Raw genomic sequence first — 20,710 nt, 5'->3', positions numbered from 1 at the left:
CCTTGCATCTCTACCCACAATAGTGGAATAGATTGTGAATAATATGCAAAGATGCTTCCACTCCTTAAGGACTGAAGCATATTTGTGAGTAGACAGTAAGTAAAGTTGGCTTAGATAATTTTCACGTGACAATAACTGACCATCCCAAGCAGAATAGCCTCATATTTTCCTGTGACTTTTGGGGGGTTGGTTTCTGCTCTAAATCTCATATTTTGCCCTGAGATCAATGAGTTTTAGGACCATGGTTAGGCTCTGCCTGTACATGATTTTTTTTTAAAATAGATAGGAAACTGAAAGAGTTAGTGATGCCCATGACTGATCTAGTTTGCAGTGAACTCTACCCATGGTGCTTTCTGCTACTGCCCTTGGGTGGAGGGGAAGAGAACAGTCTGAGAATCTTCATGGGTGTGTCTATCTCTGTTAAAGAGGAACCCCACTTCTGGGGCGTCTATGAAAGTCCCAGGATGAGGTAGTGGGGGAAAAGAGAAGAGGTGTATGACACTCAGAGTAGAAAGGATAGTTATGGTGGGAAGATTGGAGGATGTACAGATGAGAAAATGATTAGAAGAACCCTTACTCAAGAGGGCAAAACAGTTTGTGAAATCAGTGGGCCCCTGTCCCTTTGCAGAAGCCAGGCATCCTTGGCTGGGGCCCACCCCAGGCCCTTGCTGTGCTGGTAGCTTTCACTTCCTCTTTGTGTGAACGTGGGGTGGGGAGACTTGGGTGTGGGTGCAGGGGAATCTTATTCTGGTCGCCCCTTCAGTTCTATCTGTAGATGGATGGATTATCTATAAGGATTAAAAGCATGTTATAGTTGGCTCTCTCAGTTCTGGAAGGTCTCCTATGAGGTCTTTGGGAGCTAGGGGAGGGCATCCTCATCAAGTTAAATTGTGGCCTCAGTGGGGCTGTAGGAACAGAGTCAGCTGCCTACCTATATATTGGGCTACCTTGTCTGGTTTTATCTGTCTGTGGCACATGCCCCATATCTGATAAGCTGGTGCCTAATACCAAATTGTCAAAGCGGTCTCTAATTTTTTTTCTTTTCTGATGGATTTTTGGGAAGGACTTGATCTTTAACTTCGTGCCTTTTGGAGGGTTTTCAGTTATCGTGTTTCTCTGTTGCACTGCATTGTGTTTCTTGCTCTGTGTCTTTGTACATGCTGTCTCTATCCAGAACGCCACAAGCTCCCCTCTCCCATTAACCTTTTTTCTGTGACAGTCTTATTTATCCTTCAGGATACATTAGCTCTTTCTCTAGAAGCTTAACTTCCTATTTGCCCTTGTCTCTTTAGTCCATTATGGACTAGATGGCCCTTCTTTGTGTTTCCACAGTTGCTTCTGATTACCTCTGTCACTGATTATACCCCATTCATGTATATTTATATGTTGACTCCTTCCAATAAATAATATTTTCACACACTCCTGTGTGTTCTCTCTCACATGCACACACACACATGATTAAAATAATCTTTAATTTCATCCATATTGGGTGTCTGATGTGGGTCATATATGGAACCAGTATCTGTGTGTGTGTATATGTGTGTGTGTGTGTGTGTGTGTGTGTGTGTATATATATATGCTTATGTCAGGGGTGTAGGTCCTTTTTTGAAACATCTGAGGTAAGTAAGAGCCTTCTTTTCCTTTCTAGGTCCTACTAGAATTATAAGCAGATTTTTAGGAGTTTCTTTGATTGTAGAGGAATATATGTTGTTTAGCACTTTATGGAAGCTGCAGGGTAATCTCTATATTCTTGTGGGGCTATTTTCCTGCTACTTTCTGAAGAAACTAGACAAAAGTTGGGGGATGATAGGAATGAGGGTTCTTGCTCTACCCAAAGAACTGTTATGTGTATGTGGGGGGAGGGGACTGGGTGGGTTCATGCATGCTCACCTCAGCATTAGGGGGTGCAAAAATATATGTTTATGGTGGTAGGAGTGCTAAAACCCTGGTATTGTTGCTGGATAGGTTAAATACTTTTTACTGGTCTCAGTAAATTGGTAGCTGAGTTTGTGGTTTACAGGGCAAGATGTGGTTTTATCAACTTAAAAACACAAAAAAACAAAGCCAGCTTTTAGAGAAGTTATGTCAAGCCCTTTTAGGGACCAAAAATTAATAAGCCGGATGCCATGTGTTCTCTTACCTTCTCACACCCCCACTGCCTTTGTCCATCAAAGGGACTTTCGAAAAACAATCACAGATACACAGAACCCGAGGGCATTATTTGGGGGTCTCTATACCTCTGCCTCCAGGAAGGCAGGCATGACAAAAGTGAAGATGTGATCCAGTGGCTATAAACAGAGACACTTGGGGAAGATCAGCCTCTAGCTAATCCACTGGAGGTAGGTATTCTTGAAAGTCTGTATTTTCTTTTAAGTCTATTCAATAAAACTTGTTTCTTAATGTGGACAAGAGTTGGATTGGGCTGCAAGATTAGTGCGGGGAACTAGCAGGGTGGGTGACACTAGGAACATCCTGCTCAGAAATGGCCAGCCAAAATCCCTTTTATAAGCCAGCCAAGGACCATGCTACACTGAAGGTGTACACTTAGGCAGTACTGTGGAATGGTATCTGCCTTCTGAGTTCTTACCCTGGTTGGGTGAGGAGGCCCTCCCTGAATACTGAGATGGAATGTTCAGTCACATTCTTTGCTATATTTACAAGCTGAAAAGGAAAGACAAAGGGGAGCCAGGGAGTGAGCTGATTATAGAGGAGTGAAGAAAGATTTAACAATGAGTGGGGCTGTGGTACCCCTTCACCATTCCTTCTTTGTTTTTAGAGCTGCTCCTAAGGGTTTGAAGTCATTTTCTATTTCCAAGTGGCCAAAGTCACTCTTTGACTATTAAATCAAGCTGCTTAAGCAGAAGTGCCAGTGCTAGCATCTAAAACCCATGTTTAGTGAAACAGTGATGTTTGGGATCCTTTCTAAAATATCAGTTTTATTGTCTTGGCATCTCCTTATTCATTAGTCAAAGAAGAACCCTGGCTTGTTACGTCCAGTTCCTAAATGTAGGAGAAGTTGCTAATTTGTGTTTTTCAAGAATGTTGGTTATAATAGAACTGTTTTTGACCATTATCATCTATCTGTAGGCATGGATCATCCAATGTAATGTGGACATTATTCCCAGTGATAAGTCACCTTTTTTTCATCTTTTTTTTTCTTTTTTCTTTTCATATCCAGATAGATGTTTTATTTATTTTATTTTTTTGGGAAGTAACCCTTCTAAGGGTAGTAGCAGGCCCTTCTTATTCTTATCTGCGAAACTGGGAGATTTACTGCAGATTATTCAGCCTGGTCAGGCAGACAACTCCAGCTCCCTCCCCAGTCAACCAAAGCCTCATCCAGGGAGGGGAAGTGTGGTAATGACATTATCTTTCCCCAGGCAGCCACGTGTTCTCTGAGAACAGGATGTGGGGAGGGCTGGGCCCCAGTCATAGGGTATGGGGGCGGGCGCAGGAAAGTAACTGGCAGTGTAGCCATGAAAGTTGGTGCCTGCCTCCTTGACAGAAGCTCAGTGGCATAAAGTGAGTGGGTTCATATTGGTCGCTGTACCAGGCCATGCCTTGTGACTTCAGCACCCTATAGGTCATTTTGGCAAGGAGTTGTTAGAGTGTTGGGCCCCAGTAGACAATGGGGCTATTTTGCTGCTCTTTCTCAGGGCCCTAGTTGGTTATCTCCCCCAGATGGCTCCTTAGCACACTGAGGTGATTTGCATGTTCAGTTTCCTTTTAGGCCCCATCTTCTTCTTCTCCCTGCCCCCACTGCTTCTACTGGGGACCTTTGGAGATGTGCTGCCTGGGGTGGGGAAAAGAGGATGTAGCTAGCTTCCTGTGTAAGAGAGGGTGGGGCGCCCGCCTTCCTGCCTGTCTGCCCACCGCCCAGCCGCCATTCACCCAGTGCTTGAGGAACTGCCTGAAGAGTTCATTTCAGAGTCACCAAAGGCTGAGGGGGCTTTCTGGGGCATAGGGATAGGGCTTTGCTCATGCTGGTCCCTCTTCATGATGGAGATAGCTGGGCTCTATTTTTTTTTTTCCTGGAGTCAACGATGCTGAAAGAGCCTTTAAAGGCTAACTTGTTTAACTATTCTCATAATTACAGATGGGGAAACTGAGGGCCCAGAGAACCCTATAATTCCCATGAGGAATTATTGGCAAGGTTAATATGCATAGAGTTATAGAAGGTCAGACCTAGAATTCTCTCCCTCTCCCCAAGTTGCTAGTCCAGTGGGTTGTAAACTATTTTGCTAAGCTGTCTGGTAAGCTGCAACCCTGTTCAACCAGAACATCTTTGATTTTATGTACTTCATATTTTGAAGTTTCATGTAATTTTTTGTTTGGGAGAGTGAGGAGGCAGGAAGCTGCTAAAAAAGTTGGAAACCACTGAGGAAGACCTACCAAGTACAGTTGGGGATAGACAAACCTAGAGGGAATAGGGAGTATACCAAAGTTACTGGGACCAGACCCAGACCTGAGCTCTGGGCCACCATTCTTAGCTGGTTGCTCCCAGGTAATAGTGTGACTGTCTCCACCACAAAAAGGACCACCCCTACCAGGTGCTGCTTTGTTCTTCTCACATCTCAGTGAGGACCCTTCTTGTAGCATTCTAAGACAGAGCTAGAGGCTAGAGTCTACTAAATTTCTTAGATGGAGTAAATGATAATAGTTAAGCCTTTGGAAGGATCCTCTGTAACCTTAGATAAAAGCAATTTAGAAGGACAAACACCATTGTACTTGTAGTTGAGGAGACCTGGTTTCTAGTTTTGTTTCTGCATTTGAACAAGTTGCTTTTCACTTCAATGAGCCACTATTTCTCCCTTCTGTAAAATGGTGCTTATCTGTGCCCTTCCTTTCATACAGGGTTGAATCCAGTGCCAATGCATGTGTATACATATCTTTTAATCTGTAGAGCTGTGTGTGATGGAACACTCCTATAATATCAGTGATTTGGGAGGCTGAAGCAGGATGATAGCAAGATTGAGGCCAGTATGCTTGTAATAACAATCAACTCTCTGAAAAAAAAACATGATTTGTACTGTCTGGCAATTCCCATGTTGTAAATACTCCCACTGTGGCCGATTCAAGCTGCCAACACAAAGTCCTTGATGAAGAAGTTGGGAAGAGATGTGCCTGATCAACTCTACTGTAAGCTGGTTCCAGTGTACCATTGTTAGTCATGCTTATCTTAGACTCCCTCCTCTCTTCTCCAACTTGCTCATATCAGTATGCAAATGCAGCATCCTCTACTACGTCCATTTTGTTCTTTAAATTCCTAGGTCACCCAGGAAAGGAAGAACATCATTTAAGGTCTGTTTCTTGCCTGAAAGTTCTCCCAGGAAAGAGTGAATATGCAGTGTTTGAGAGAGACAGGCAGGAGGATCCTGAGTATGAGGCCTACCTGGGCAACTTGTAAGTCCCTTGTCTAAGAAAAAAAATTTAATAAGTAAAGAGGCTCAGATCTTAAGAGGCTCTAATTGGGGCCTGATTTAGAGCATTTTGATCAATGTGTTTTGGCTGTTGAAGTATCTGCACCAGTTGTTTTCTCCCACTGTCTGGTTCTTGACTAGATGGGAGGATGATTGAAGACAACAGCCAAAGGTTTGGCACACTTAGTTTTCTGACTAGAATTCTGAAGTCTCCTTCTCCTGTCTGCAGAGCCTGCTCTTCTGGGCTAACTTCAAGGTCCCTGACATGGGGAATCTCTGGCCCAGAAAGCATTTTTGAGGACCAGACTTGTATGGTCCTATATTCTCATCTCACCACTGTCTGTGCCAAGGGATGTTACTTTAAATTTCCAAGATGAGGCCAGGCATGGTGTTGTATGCCTGTAAGCCCAATGACTTGTGAGACTGAGGAGGTAGTATCACAAGTTATAGGTCAACCTCGGCAACACAGCAAAACCTTGTCTCAAAATATAAAAAAGGACCAAGGATAAAGCTCGCTGGCAAAGTGCCCCTGGGTTCAATCCCCAGTACCATAAAAATAAAAAATAAGATAAACTTCCCAGATGGTAAGAATCACTTGGGACTTGTCAAAATATAAATTCTCAAGCCTCTCTTCTGGGGTCTATTTTATTAAGCTTGGGGTAGGATCCAGGAATCTAGGTTGTTTGACTAGCAACACAATGATACGTATGATCAGTTAAGTTTCGGAAACAATGTAATAGCACTTCACAATACTCTTGCCAACTTGGCATCATGATGCCCATCTTACAAGTGCGAAGAACTGAGAGCTTATGGTTTGTTATTTATTCATGGAGCTGGATCTTATACTCAGGTTTTCAGAATATAAAGCCATATTCCTCCTAATACAAACATATTACTTTAGCACAAAATAGTGTCTGCAGTGGTGGACAGTAATGATTCTTGATAGGGAGGAGCAGGCATAATTCTTACCTTACTTTACAATTAGGGAAACCAAACTGCAGAGGGATTTTGGAGCAGTAGCAGGACTGACCACATCCTTGATCTTTTGTGAATGTGGGTTGTGTTTAACTCGGGAGAGCTATTTACCAATCACTGCAGTTCTTTACTTGCTGTGTTTCCCTTTGATAGCCCATAAGAGGTTCAGGAAGCTATAATCTATGCCATGGGCTCCCAAATTTGGTTGGGTCTTAGAATTACCTGAGACTTAACTTCTGATGCCTGGACCCTATTTCTAACCCAATAAATCAGAATCTCTATGCATGAGGCCAAGGAATCTGTATTTTATAATTTTTCCCTGGGTAGTTCTGATGAGCCATTCTGCAACTCGGTCTGTGATCTCTGGGTTACCAACCAAGGGAGTTGGAAGTCCTGGTGGGTTGTGTTGAGGGATGGGGGCTTGTGTATATTCTGGGACATGACTGAAGAAAATGGACAGGCAGAGTCTAGAATAATGAAAGAAGATCAAGCAGCCTTTGAAAAGCATAAGGTAACATAAGTGCTCTGCCGTGTTTTGCTCCCCATGTGACTCTGCTTCTTTCTGGGTGGTGGGGAGATCCCTATCCCTCCCAAGAGAGAAAGCATTTAAAATAACTTAGGGGTATGTGTGTGCATCTAACTATTGTTTGTGGTTTCACATTGTCTAAGCCAACTTGAAATGTAATTACATTTTAGAGTTTACCCCTAAAGGAAAAGAGTCCTTTATGCTAGAATGGCTCTTTGGAGGTTTTCTCAGGCAGCTCCTAGACTTCTGTAGTCAAATGAGTTTTTGTTTTAAATCATCTCTAACATCTAGGATATTTGTAACAAAATGGCTAAAAGAGGAGGAGTTAATTATCACATTCTATTCATGATGTGCCAAGTACTTTCATGTCTATTTTTTAAGATAAATTGTTCAATGACCCTGTAGTGAGATTGACATTATTAGACCCACTTTATGCATTAGGAAACCAAGTTTTGTTGTTTTCAAATAACAACAAAACTCAACAACCTCAACCTCAACAAACCCTAGATCTCAAGCATATCAGGCAAGTGCTCTACCACACCAGTCCTAGAAACTGAATTTTAGAAAGAGAAAGGTCAAATAGACTCCAAAGCCTCTTTCTATTATATCATACTTTGCCTCTCTGAAAGAGCTGAGACCATTATTTCTTGGAAAAGGACTTCAATTTGGGGGGTTTCCCAGGTACCATGTTTGGATACCAGCTTACCAGCAAGGTAAGTAGGAAGCCAAACTTAGCGTAGTCTTTGGTTGAAAACAGAGCTTTTGTAAAAATTTTGTTTTGCTGTTTCTTCTGGTACTGGAGATTAAACCAATTCCTTGCACATGCCAGGCAGGGATTCTACCTGTGAGCTTTTAATTTTTATTATGAGACAGAGTCTCACTTTTTGGCTAGGCTGACCTCAAACTTGTGGCCCTTCTGCCTCAGACTCCCAAGTAGCTGGGATTGTAGCATGCCTGGTTTAAATGATTTTTTTTTACTAAGTTAAGAAGCTACCTCCTTCCCCTGCATAGTTGACTGATTGTGGCTTCAACTTCTTTAACACCCAGAAGACAGGGTAGGATTCCCATGAGCAATTGATGGAACCCAAGCTAGGTCTTGGATCAGCTCCAGTGTGCTCGAGAGATGTAAAGCTGGAGGTTGCTGGAGTATGCTCCTGAGCAGGGGAAATAGAGCCCTCTTCTGGTGCCCTGGGCAGAACTGTCATCTTTAGGGATCCAAAAATGGTCTGTGTCTCCAGTCTACCAATACTTCCTGTAAAACATGCAAGCAGGAAGCTGGGTCAAGCAGGAAACTGACGTGAGAGAGAGTAAAGCCCAGCTGGGTGTGGTCCCAGAGTACAGTTTTGCCTATTTGGAGACTTTATTAACAGTGGACCTGCTTCCTTTGTATTTCAGCACCTTCAAAATTTTATGTGAATTGAAGGAATGCATTCTTGGCTGCATTGCTAAAAACATTTTCCTGAAATTCTCTGCCTCTTTCCTTCCATGTTGTTATAAAAGACTGAGCTTCCCTAGAATGTATGATGGTGAATATCTCAGCCTGAAAGTTAGGCCTGTCTTCTGTTGGAAGCTAGACTTCGAAGCAGTGCCAGCTTAGAATTTTTCATAGAAGTAAGCTGATCCAGCCTCTTCTACATAAGTCTTTCCAGATCTGCAGTAGTGCACATGACTTGTCTACTGTGTTCTAAGAGCCAGGGTGGCACTATAGCTTATTAAATAGGCTATTCAGTCAAGAATCAGGTTTTCAATCCATGCTCGAATAATACTTATAAGCTGTGTGACCCTGAGCCAGTGCCTCCCCTTTTCTGGAGCTAAATGTCCCCAGCAGTATTTTGTGGGCTTTGAATCACATGCTCTCTGAGGTCCCTTTCAGATCTGAGTTTGGGATTCTGAAATGTTTATTGTCTTGGAAAACCAGAGATGAGAAGTTCAGAAGGGAGAAGTCAAATGATAGGGTGAGTGGATTAAAACCATGAAGAAGTATAAAGAGGAGGAATGGCTATGCTAACTAAGGACATGGCCCAGCAGCCCATGTGCCTGGGAAGGAGATTTGTGATAAGGTGAGGCAGTTTGCTCTTAGGGACTTATTTTTGTCTTGGGTGAGCTGCTTATGATAGTGAGACCTGGAGTAAGGTGTAGACAGTAAGGATCTTTTTTCTTTCCTATTACATATGGACAGAAAAATGGGGGGGGGTGCAAAAGATCATGTAATTAAGTCTGGGTTGATGAAGAAGTTTCAGCTTGCTAAAATGATATCACTGTTACTGATTTTTTCCAGCCTTGTCCTCTGCCCTGAGCTCCCTTCTCATAGTGATAAGGTGGTTATGCTCTCATGGCTAAGATGGGTTAATACCTCACACATGATAATTAGAAGATAACACTCAATCTCTAGTATGTTCTTGTCTCTCAGTTGGAATGGTTCTTGGGGAACTTTTGGAGGTCAGGGCTGGGGCAAAGCAAATGAAAGAGTCCCTTGTCTCCCATGCCTTCTGGAGCAGTTGGAGTGGTTAAAGAACTAATGCTGACCCATTAAGGTATGGGTGTGGGTGGGTTTGCATAGGTTTTCTTTTTTAGAAACTACTGGAAAAAGGCTCAGGCACAGGAAAAGGTTAACCCCAGGCAGGTTTTGCCAGATAATATTAAAGATCTGGAAATGGGCATGAAGAGGTCAGAGCAGATAACTGTACCAGGTACTAATTCCTGAGGGTTGGAAGAGGCTGAATTGCTAGAAAGTGAGTCAGTGGAGGAGGAGGAGATGAGGATGAGGAGGGGGAGGAGGGGGAAGGAGGAAGACTAGGGGGAACAGGAAGAGAAGGAGAATGGCTCCTAAGCTAAAGATTCAGAGTGACTCTTATTTTTCCACTTATGGAAAACAGCTGCTTGAGGCAGTGCTGTCATCCCAAGAAGCAAAACAGACCAGGCCCCTAACCTGCCCTACCCTGGCACACAGCACAGGCAGCAGGAAATCGTGGGTTCTGGAACTAAAATAGTGGGGATTTGCCTCCAGGCTGATGAAGGAGTTTGGGTGACATAGTGGTGACTACTCTGGCCAGGAAACAGATTGGATTTCTAGCATTGCCCTGGTAGGGCCTCTCCTTCCTCTTGCTTCCTTTCCCCCAAATTATAATTGCCTTCTTCTTCACACTATCAGCCCCACCGAAAGCCTAGAGGGAGTGGGCACTAGGCGAGAATGGGGAGATGGCAGGTGGGAGGTGAAGTCATTGAGCTCAGACCAAACTGGGCTGACTCACAATTTCTGCCCCAGCAAGGCAAGGGGGCCTTCCCAAGTAGTGTTTCCCAGATGTACCCAGGCTTCCTATGCCAAGAGTGTTTGGGCCCAGGCCAAAATAGTTGCCAAGGCGGTGTCTAGAGACAGCAGTGAAATCAGCATGACTAGAGAGGTGGGTGGAGTTGTGGAAGGAGCTCCAGGAATGTCCAGAAGACCCGCCTCCACCAACTGCTGTCTGAGTAAATGTGACTTTAGTGATGTTAAGTCAGACTGTGGGTGATATGGCTGGCATATAGTTGGCAGACAGTAAGTGTTCATTTCTATTCTTTGTCACCTGCATCTGTGCACTTTGGTTATTTATCTATGAAGTAGGGCCAGTAATGCTTATCCCTTCTGCCTAGGAGGGCCATGTATTAGGCTAGTTACTTGTGATTTTTTGACTCTCTGTTTTCCCATCTGTTTCTCCCAAATTTCTCTCTAGAAAAGAGTCACATTGTAGTTCAGTGACAGTAGGAAAACCATCACCAGAACCCCTCTGTCACCTGGGTGTTCCTGGCTATAGTGAAATACAGTCCCTTATGTGAAGCTGGCCAGGCCTATATAACAAAGCATTTAAACTGCTGCTGCCAAGGAAGAGTTAGCATTTGACTTGATTATTTTTGTCTCTCAGGTCAGCCAATCAGGTACATGGGAGAGATCCCAGTTAGTTAAAGCCTTGTATGGTGGACCACCAAGATGGGTTTGTTAGTACTCAGAGAAGAGCTTGGTGTGGGAAGTGTCTATGTTCAATTGTTCAATAAATAACAGTAGGCTTATTGTTCTTGGACTAGAGGTGGGAGGGCTAGTGCGTGTGAAAGGATGACCCCCCCCCAATAAACACCCAGACATTTTTTTGTTTCTTAAACCCTTCATGTTCTCCATAGATACAATATTTTACCTCATATTGTGCCTAGATCCTCAATCCCAGCTTAGGCAGGAGTTTAGCTGTATTAGAGTTCTCTGCTGGGGACTACATCTTAAAATGCTACTCCTCCCAGGTTAGCACCTCTACTCCTGCCAAGCCAAGGGGCTGCCTGTGAAGTTTCTGACAAATTCAGAGGTTTCATTTTCCGGTTTTTGCCTCCCAAACTAGACCACACTCTTCTCAGTGAGAGAGCAGATACCAGACTTAAAAGGAGGGCAGTGGGTACCCACAAATGAGTATCCATTGGGCCCTGTGTGGCAGTGGGTCTGTGCTTACAGTTCATCTTGTACATTTGGGTCCCAGAGATCAGAACTCCTAAATTACCCCTCAACTTCAGGACCCAGTTATGTTATTACCCTTATTCTCTCCCACCCCACATCCTTTTTTTGGGGGGGGGTTTACTAGGGATTGAACCCAGGGGCACTTAACCACTGAGCCACATCCCCAGCCCTTTTTTATATTTTATTAGAGACAGAGTCTCACCGAGTTGCTTAGGGCCTCGCTAAGTTGCTGAGGCTGGCTTTGAATTTGCAATCCTCCTGCCTCAGCCTCCTGAGCTTCTGGAATTACAGGCATGTACCACTGTGCCTGGCTTCTCACCCCAATTCTGACACACAGAAAGCAGAAGAACACAAACCCATGGCCTCGTCCTTATGACTCACATTTTCTTTTGAGTTAAGTGTAGCAAGAATGGAAGTTCCTTTATATTTGTTGTTTTTTTTTTTAATGTCTCCATAATGAAGATCAGAAACCTCAGGCTTCAGTCATTAGAGAAGCTCCACAGGAGTGACAGAAACCCTGAACAGAATTCAGGAGAAACTCATTTTAGTTGGGTTTCATATGGACAGCTTCAGATTTTAGGAGATTCCTTATTCCAGGTTGATATCTGTCTAGGAGGGAGGAAGCATGGCCAACAATGGCCTCTCTGGCATGCTTATTCCTAATGAATTTATTTAAGAAACATTTCCTTAACAAATATCTGAGAACCTCCTAAGGACTAGTAGTAGGCCTCACCCTTTGTCAGATTGATATGACCTTCAATTGACAAGATTTGCAAGAGATGCTGACATACTTCCTTGAAAATTCTTTTCAATAGTTTGAACTAAAGGGAACTCCTAGGTTGTGGAAGGTTTCCCTGGAGTTTTACCTCTTTCCTCAGTTTCCTCCCCACTTTCTTCCAAAAATCCCAGTTTTTATTTTATCAGATTTTTTTCAGAACCTCTAGCTTAGCTGGCTAGTAGTGACAGGATTAAGATCCAGCTTTTTAGCAAAGTAGTTTTCTAGCAAAGTCTTCAAGACCTTCCATTTGCCTCCCCAGCTTCTTTGTTCACTCTTTATTGTGAAAACCTCCTTCATCCTGGAATAAATCTACATACTTGGTTTTAAACAGGTCCTCTGTGTCCCTGCTTTCATCTAGGCCATCACACATATTGGTTTCTCTACCTGGGATACTTGAGTACTCTTTACTCCTACAGTCTCCCTTTTTGAAAAATCCAGCTTGTCTTTAGAGACTGGTACAAATACCACTTTGAACTCAGATTCTATTTCCACAAAAGGTTTTTCTGTTCTTCTGGTTTGACACTTCTTAGAGCCTCCCTTGTACATTTTTAGTTTTATCGTTACTCATCAAGTACTTTGAGGGCAGGGAATTGTTCTACGTCTCTACTATAACCACAGTTTTCCTTAAACATTGTGTTCCATCAATATTGAGTAAATTAAAATAAATGTATAGGAAGAACTTTAACCTGAAATCCTTGAAACTCCATGGGAATCATGAATAGAGTTTATAATGAGAAGGATCTATGAAGTTGAATGGAGGAAAAATGTATACAGTTGGCACTCTACATATGTGGATTCTCATACATAGATCAACCAATTGTGGACTGAAAATATTTGGGAAAAATTGAGTCAATACTGAACATGTATAGACTTTTTTCTTGTTATTGTTTAGGTAATATATGTATAACAACTATTGACATATCTTTTACATAGTATTAAGTGCTATATGTAAACTAGAGAGGATTTAAAGTATACAGGAAGATGTGCATAGGTTATATGCAAACACTATGCTGTTTTATGTAAGGAACTTAAGCATCCATAGAACTTGATATCTGTGGTGGGTCCTGGAACTGATCCCACATATATATTGAGAAACTGTCTTTGTTTTTACTGTCTTTGTTTTCACTAACCTCTAACTTATAATTCATCTTCTTTTCCAATTAAGAATGTAGGCAAAAACAACAACAAAAAAAATGCACCAGAAGTAAAAGTCCCTATGATTTTCTCACCATTGGGAATGTAAAATAGTTTTATGTCATCACTTAATTATTATAGATTTCTCAAAATAACATTTATACTCATGAATTTGAAATTATAATAGTAATAACTTATCAATAAGACTGTTCTAGGTAATTAACATAATAAATAAACATACATTATCAAATTTTGATTATCTTTAAAATAATTGACCTCCTTATATTTACTTTATTTCATGCATTTTCATATATTCTAAGAAGGGGGTCCATGGACTTCACCACATTAGCAAGATTGATACATGGCATGAAAAGGTAGAGATGTAAATTTTCTCAATCTCTCTATGTGTGTACTGTTATATCTGTCTATGTGTTGTACCCTTCAGTTGCTACCTATTCATATAATCGACATTTTGTGAGTACCCACTGAGTCTTGGGTACTAGAGAGGTAATTCTAAGTTTTATAAAAACCTTAAGGTCAGAATGAAGTCCAGTGTACTAGAAAGCTCACTGTCTCCATTCCACTCTCTCCTGTCCCCTCTGTCATTGGTGTTTTGAGGTCACCCCTGGCCCAGCTCAAGGGTGATATGAGGCTAGATACAGCATGGTGCCCCCGAAACTCCAGTCCACTTGATCTTATTCCTGCTGCTTTATAAGGAACCATTCTATTGGAGTCACTGAATTGGCAGGAAGCCTAGGGTAACACCAAGTCAAGATGGCCAACCTTGCCTTACTCCCACGTGGTACTTACTTACTTGTTCCTGCCTTCAGGGCCTTTCCTGTCCCATTGTCAATCCTGAAATAGATTTCCTCCCTGGATCCCTGGTGAGATTTATTTACAAAGTTGTTCCCCCAGCAGGGCCTGATCTTCAACAGAATTGTTTAACCAGCAAAATGGTTGCTGGCCCCCTCTTCCCGGCTACCTGACCCTTGTGCTCAGGAAAGGCTCAGAGGTTGAAAGACTATTAAAGCTTTATGTCTCACCCACTATGTGGGGATTTACTTCTTTGAGAATATAGAGCTCTAGATTTAGTCTTTCCCTCAGTAGTATAAGTAGTATGGCACCAACCTAGAAAATTAGATTTTTTGTGTGTGTGATTTTAAAAAAGAGAGAAAGCACCCAATCACATCACTACTCAAAAAATACCCTTGACTAACATTTGTACATTATTTCAATCATCTGTGTGTGTGTGTGTGTGTGTGTGTATATGTATATATATATATATATATATATTTTTTACGCAGTTGAATTATTGAAATGTATTATGAAATCTTATTTATACTTATATAACTAAAGTATCTTCTCTGGGCATGAAATAGTCTTTGTAAAGGTTTTATATGAGTATATAGTAAGCCATCTTGTGGCTGCCCCATATAGTTTACTTAAGCAAAATGTCTGATAATTAAAAAATTATATTTGATTTCTTTTAATGGGAGACTTTCACACTTTGTAAGAGAAAATTACATATTGCTTTAATCAGGAGGTTTGCTCTTTGACCTTAATTCAAATGTGTCTCTCCCACTTACTAGTAATGTGACTTTAGGCAAACATTTATTTCTTTATCCCCAATGTGGAGATAATACTTTCTACTTCACAGGGTAATGTAGACTGATATGAAGTGTCCAGTGAGTAGAAAGTTTGGATACATGAATGCTGATGTGTATTGTTACTATCAATACAATTATCATCACTACCAACCTTTTAGCCAAAGGAAAAAATCTTTAAGACCTAGATTAGGAAGTATATTTGTAAACGCAGTGGCTATGTTTACTAGTGCTGATGAAATTGTGTGTGGCTACCTGTTATTTTGTTCTGGACTTATCCTTTTGTCCCTTCCTTTGCATAGTTTTGGTAGAAACTCTATGTTGTCCACACCCATCTCTGCTGAGGCTCCCTTCCTCTCTTGTGCCTAGGGAGGCCAATGAAACATAAATACAGGAAGCATTAACAATGCAAGGCAGTGTATAGAACCACATACGTCACCCACTGGAATGGTCCTTGGAGATCAGCTACTTTAACTAATTGTCCCTGCCCCAATTCTGCCCTTGCACAGATAAGGGAAACTAAGGCACAGGAAAGGGATGAGAATTATCTGAGGTTGTATACTTGAGTCAGTTACAGGTTTGTAACCCAGTGTTCTTTATCCCACCATTAACTTGCTTCCACAGTTATCTCACAGTACTTTAGATAATCCAAGTAGTAGATCAGAGTTGAGACAAGAATGCTGTAGGATGGATTTAGCTGATGTAGGTGGAGAAGACTTCTGGGAAGAAGTATAGTCAACACTTTCTTCTCTTGGTAGTAGGCTGATTTGCATTCTCATTTGCCCTTTGGTAAACATTGTTCTGTGTCTGTGTGTTTTTTTTCTTCAATAACCTGGTTGGGTACAGGGTTGGGTTGTGGCTTATGTTAGTAGCCCCCCTTCTCCCCACCAATATCTAAGTTACTCAGGTTCTTAGCATCCTAGTTCCTTCCTATGTAGTTCAACAGAGACACTTATCCTAGTCTCTGCTGAGCACAGATTGAGTTGACCAACCTGCTTTCTTTAATCTCATTCTAGATCAGTGTGCGTGTGACCACCATGGATGCAGAGCTGGAGTTTGCCATCCAGCCCAACACCACTGGCAAGCAGCTGTTTGACCAGGTAAGGGAGGGATTTATTGCTCCTTAAACACCTTCCCTTCTCCCAGTAGCTCTCATCACAATGCTGACTATCCATGCCCTTGCCTTTTGTCAGAGAACTTCTTTACCTACTTGATCCTCCTAGATAGGTCTAAACAAACGCTGACCCCAGACTTAATAGAGAAGGAAAGCAAAGTTTAAGTTTGGAAAACTGTACCCCCATGGCCCTAATTATCCTTGGTCCTAAACAAAAGAGAGAAGAGGAAGAGAGTATGATTCTGTACTAGATGCTCCAAAATCAAAAGCATATGGAGCCTTCCTTTAAGTTATGAAATATGTAAGTGCTCTCTTCTTCATTTTAATGATGAGATTCACAAGTTAAATAACTTCTTATTCACTGTTGGTGTCTGACTAGAATTTTGAACCCCACATTCTTTTTTTTTTTTTGTACCGGGGATTAAACCCAAGGGCACTTAATCAATGAGCCATCCCTTTTTATTTTTTGTTTTGAGACAAAGTCTCACTAGGTTGATTACAGCCTCACTAAGTTGCTAAAGTTGGCCTCAAACCTGCAATACTCCTACTTCAGCCTCCTAAGCTGCTAGGATTACAGGCGTTTACCACCATGCGTGGTTGAATTCCACATTCTTGTGGGGATTTGAAGCCCTCATTCTTGCCACTGCAACATACAGCCTCTGTCACTTCTTTTTTTATTATTTTTAGTAGAAGGAAACCAGTTTATTCTCCCTGAGGTATTGAATTCTATGTACATTTCTTCTGTGTTGTTTTTTGTTTGTTTGTTTGTTTTGCAATGAGGATTGATCCCAGGGGTGCTTAACCACTGAACCACATCCCCAGCCCTTTTTTATATTTTATTTAGAGATAGGGTCTCGCTGAATTGTTTAGGTCCTCAGTAAGTTGCTGAGGCTGACTTTGAACCTGCAATCCTCCTCCTTCAGCCTCCTGAATCTCTGGGATTACAGGATGTGCCATTACTCTAGGCAATATTTCTTTTAAAGAAATGTTGTGACATAGGAAACACTGGAGGTGATACAGTAGGAAGGTAGTTTATCTCTTTTGGCCATGCTATGGAGATAATTGTTTACTCCCATTGGTGAAGCATTTATTCCCATTTTTAACTCAGGGAATGTGCCTTCACTATGAATCACCTTTGTCAGACAGGTGTGCTGGATGTTTTAGCTTGTCACTGCTGTGATCAAAATACCTAGCAAGAAAAACTTAGGGGGGCTGGGGTTATGGCTCAGTAGTAGAGCACTCGCCTCGCACATGCAAGGCCCTGGGTTCGATCCTCAGCACTACATAAAAATGAATGAATAAATAAATGAAATAAAGTTTAAAAAAAGAATTTAAAAAAGCATTTCTATAAAAAAACGAAAGAAAATCTTAGGGAATGGAAAGTTTATTTGGGTCTCATATTTTCAGAGGTACCAGTCCATAGATGACCAACTTCATTGCTCTTGGTCAAATAAGGCAGCACATCACGGGTGAAGTACCCAGCAGAGGAAAGCTTCTTGGCTCATGGTGTGGTCAGAGAGAGAAAGAAGGGGGCAGGGGCTGCAGGGAAGATGCACCCTTCCAGGGCATACCCCTAGGGACCCACCTCTTCTAGCCATAGCCTACCTGCCTAGAGTTAGCACCCAATCAGTTTAAACTAAGATAGACTAATTATATTGCAACTCTCACAGTTCAGTCATTTTATTTCTAAATATTCCTTCAGAAATTCAGGAGCTTTGGGGGGACACCTCATGTCCAACCATAACAACAGGTAAGGGCTACAGAATTTGGTGGTATTTGAAGACTCTGTAGGAGCCAAGGGAATGTGCCATCTATGACCAAACTTCCAGGAGCAAAAGTTGGACTACCATTTCCAGAGACTGGGGCCCCATTAGATGGACCATTATCTCATTTTCCAATGGCCTGTGATGGGATGAAGTTTGATTTATTGTCCAGGAAATCGGGACTATTCATCGCCTTGGTGGATTCTCTATGATTTCTTGTTTTCTTTTTCCCCTTGTTCTCTGGGTCCTTCTACTGTATGAGAAATTCCCCATGGTCAGTGAGGGGAAGGAAGAAAGAAGGGGGTCATTTTCAAATGGGCTAATTCTGTTCTTGTGAATAAACCTTCTGGTACAAGGAAAGACAATGGGAGAATGGAGATGGGGGGTGGCTTTTTTCCATGCAGGTCACTATATAAGAAGAAGGAAGGAAGAGATGACTAGAATTATGAGGACAGCTTTGGGCATGTCTTCTGAGTCCCTGATATCATGGCAAGTGGAAAAATTGTTGTCTGTAGCTAATACAGATGAGAATTAACATTTGCCCAGGGGTTATGTATATTGGGTGCTATGACAAGCATTTGACTATCACAAAGCAATCTGAGTGCAGGAATTAATACTGATATTATTTTATGGATGAGGAAATAAAATTCTCATTTACTTAGTTAACCTTCAGAAAATTCTTAAATATCTCTGGATTGTTATCCTCATTTTGTAAAAAAAAAAAAAAAAAAGTCTTATATCTACCTCACTAGATTTTTGTGAAGGTGCAAAATAGTATATTATTATTTATACCTCTCCTGCTACTCCCCAAACAAGTTATAGTTACATAAGATCAAAAAAGAAAAATTAGAGGGCTGGGGTTGTAGCTCAGCGGTTGAGCACTTGTTTTGTATGCATGAGGCACTGGGTTCAATCCTCAGTACCATTTAAAAATAAATAAATAAAACAAAGATATTGTGTCCATCTATAACCAAAAAAAAAAAAAAGAAAAATTAGAAGAGAATGACAATAAGAAAATACAAATAGGAAAAGAAAGTGTTATGTAAAGCATCCAGTATGTAGTAAAGATGTAATAAATGATAGTTCCCTTCCCAATGTTGTGATGCTTCTTGTCTCATTCATGAAATACAGTTGAATGATAGGCTTGATGATCCTCAGAATATCTAACTTTGGATTTAGCTGGTACTTGCTTCTTCTCTAGAGTTTGTTTTATGTTTTTGTTTTGAATGGTACAGGGTAATCATTGATATTTAATTTATAAAAATACAAATTAGTTTGACGAATTTTTAAACACATGCATTTACTACAATTAAAGTAATGTGCTGACATTCACATAGCTCACAAGTGATTACAGTGCTAGTCTGGAATGACTGAATGCATTTTGATTATATTAAGGTTTTGCATTCTCCCTTCGCATGCAGGTTTTACATTGGAGAGCTTTTAAAGGGATAGCTTGGTGAAGTCAAAAGGGCACTGAATGGAAAGTGAGCCCTTAAGCTCTATGGCTGCTCTCACAATAACTCCCTGTGATACTTCATATAAATCTTTCCCCTCTTTGGGCCTCAGTTTCCCCATCTCTACATTGTGTAATGGATCTCTCAAATCTGATTATCTCCCCCAAATTTATCTCTGGCATTTATGTATTCCATATCTCTTTTTCTCCTGTTTTAATACCCACTATTTGGATTTCAGGCAGCCCTTTTCTGTAAAAGGAAGAGAAATGCCTCATTTAAGTATGATTAGCTATTGGCATATGCAGGGGTTGAGGGAAGGCAGCTGGCAGGGGGACACCTCTTCTTGGGCAGGTCTCTGTCTCTAAGACTGAAGGGACTAGGTGCCTAGAGACTACACAGGCTGTTGGGCCCTATGTTTCAGACAGCAATATCATTATGTGCAACAGCTATAGGGGGGAGGGTATCATTCAGGGTGCATTTTGTGGTCCAGCTGAGAGCCAGAGGCTCCTTCAGCCTCTACCTAGACTTCTTCCCAGAGCCCTGATTCTACTCAGTCCCCCTCCCAAGCCAAATGACGCCATCCCCTGCCCTCAACACTGGGGGCTTTGTCTGTTTGCATTGGAGGGGGATGGCTGCGGAGGGTGAGGAAGGCATGATTTAGAGCCTTGGGCAGAAAAATTCTTGAACAAAGAGGTTTATTAACTTCTAAAAGCCACAAGGCATGGTAATTCTTTGTGAGTGTTGGTTTGGTTTGGTACTGTGGGTGTGGTTCTGAAGGAAGCTCAGATGGTAGGGAGCCCTAGTTAGATTGGTATACTGGTTTTGAAGGCTACTCCTTCCCAAATTGAGCCCTTGAAAGTTTTTCATAATGGTTGAGAAAAGAAGAGAGAGGAAACCAGGAAGTTCATGACTTCTCATCCAGAAGACCAGTGTTTGTCTTGTGAGGTATCATTTATTGAATATCTCTGGCCAGGTGTTCTAAATTAATTAATTTTAATTGGCAAATAAAAATGGTATGTATTTTTTTGTATATAATCTGATGTTTTGAAATATGTATACATTGTAGAATGGAAAATTTGAGCTGAGTATGTGACCAAAGGAAATGAAATCATTGTGTCAAATAGATATCTGCATTCCCATGTTTACTTCAGCCTTATGCACAATAGCTAAGATATGGAGTCAACCTAAATGTCCATCAACTGATGAATGGATAAGGAAATTATCAGGGTATATATATATATATATATATATATATATATATATATATATATATACACACAATGGAATACTATTCAGCCATAAAAAGAAGGAAATCCTGCCATTTACAACAACATGCATAAACCTTGAGGACATTATGTTAAGTGAATAGGCCAGACAGGGAAAGATAAATACTACATAATCTCACTCATATGGAATCTTAAAAAGTTGATCTCATAGAACTAGACGTGGTTACAATGGCTTGGGACAA

At 41.4% G+C, this 20,710-nt stretch overlaps 1 protein-coding gene across 1 annotated transcript in view; it reads left to right on the top strand.

Annotated features, from left to right (window-relative positions):
- Nucleotides 1-20,710, top strand: part of MSN (moesin) — a 70,657-nt gene that overhangs the window by 26,397 nt on the left and 23,550 nt on the right. The window contains exon 2 of the mRNA XM_081276480.1: nucleotides 15,928-16,011. Coding sequence (XP_081132606.1) covers nucleotides 15,928-16,011 — 84 coding nt within the window. The remainder of the gene's footprint in view (nucleotides 1-15,927; nucleotides 16,012-20,710) is intronic.

Source organism: Spermophilus citellus, assembly GCF_964194105.1.
Source record: "Spermophilus citellus genome assembly, chromosome: X".
Taxonomy (NCBI): Eukaryota; Metazoa; Chordata; class Mammalia; order Rodentia; family Sciuridae; genus Spermophilus; species Spermophilus citellus.
Note: the sequence above shows the minus strand (reverse complement) of the source record. Positions and strands in the feature narration are given on the sequence as shown.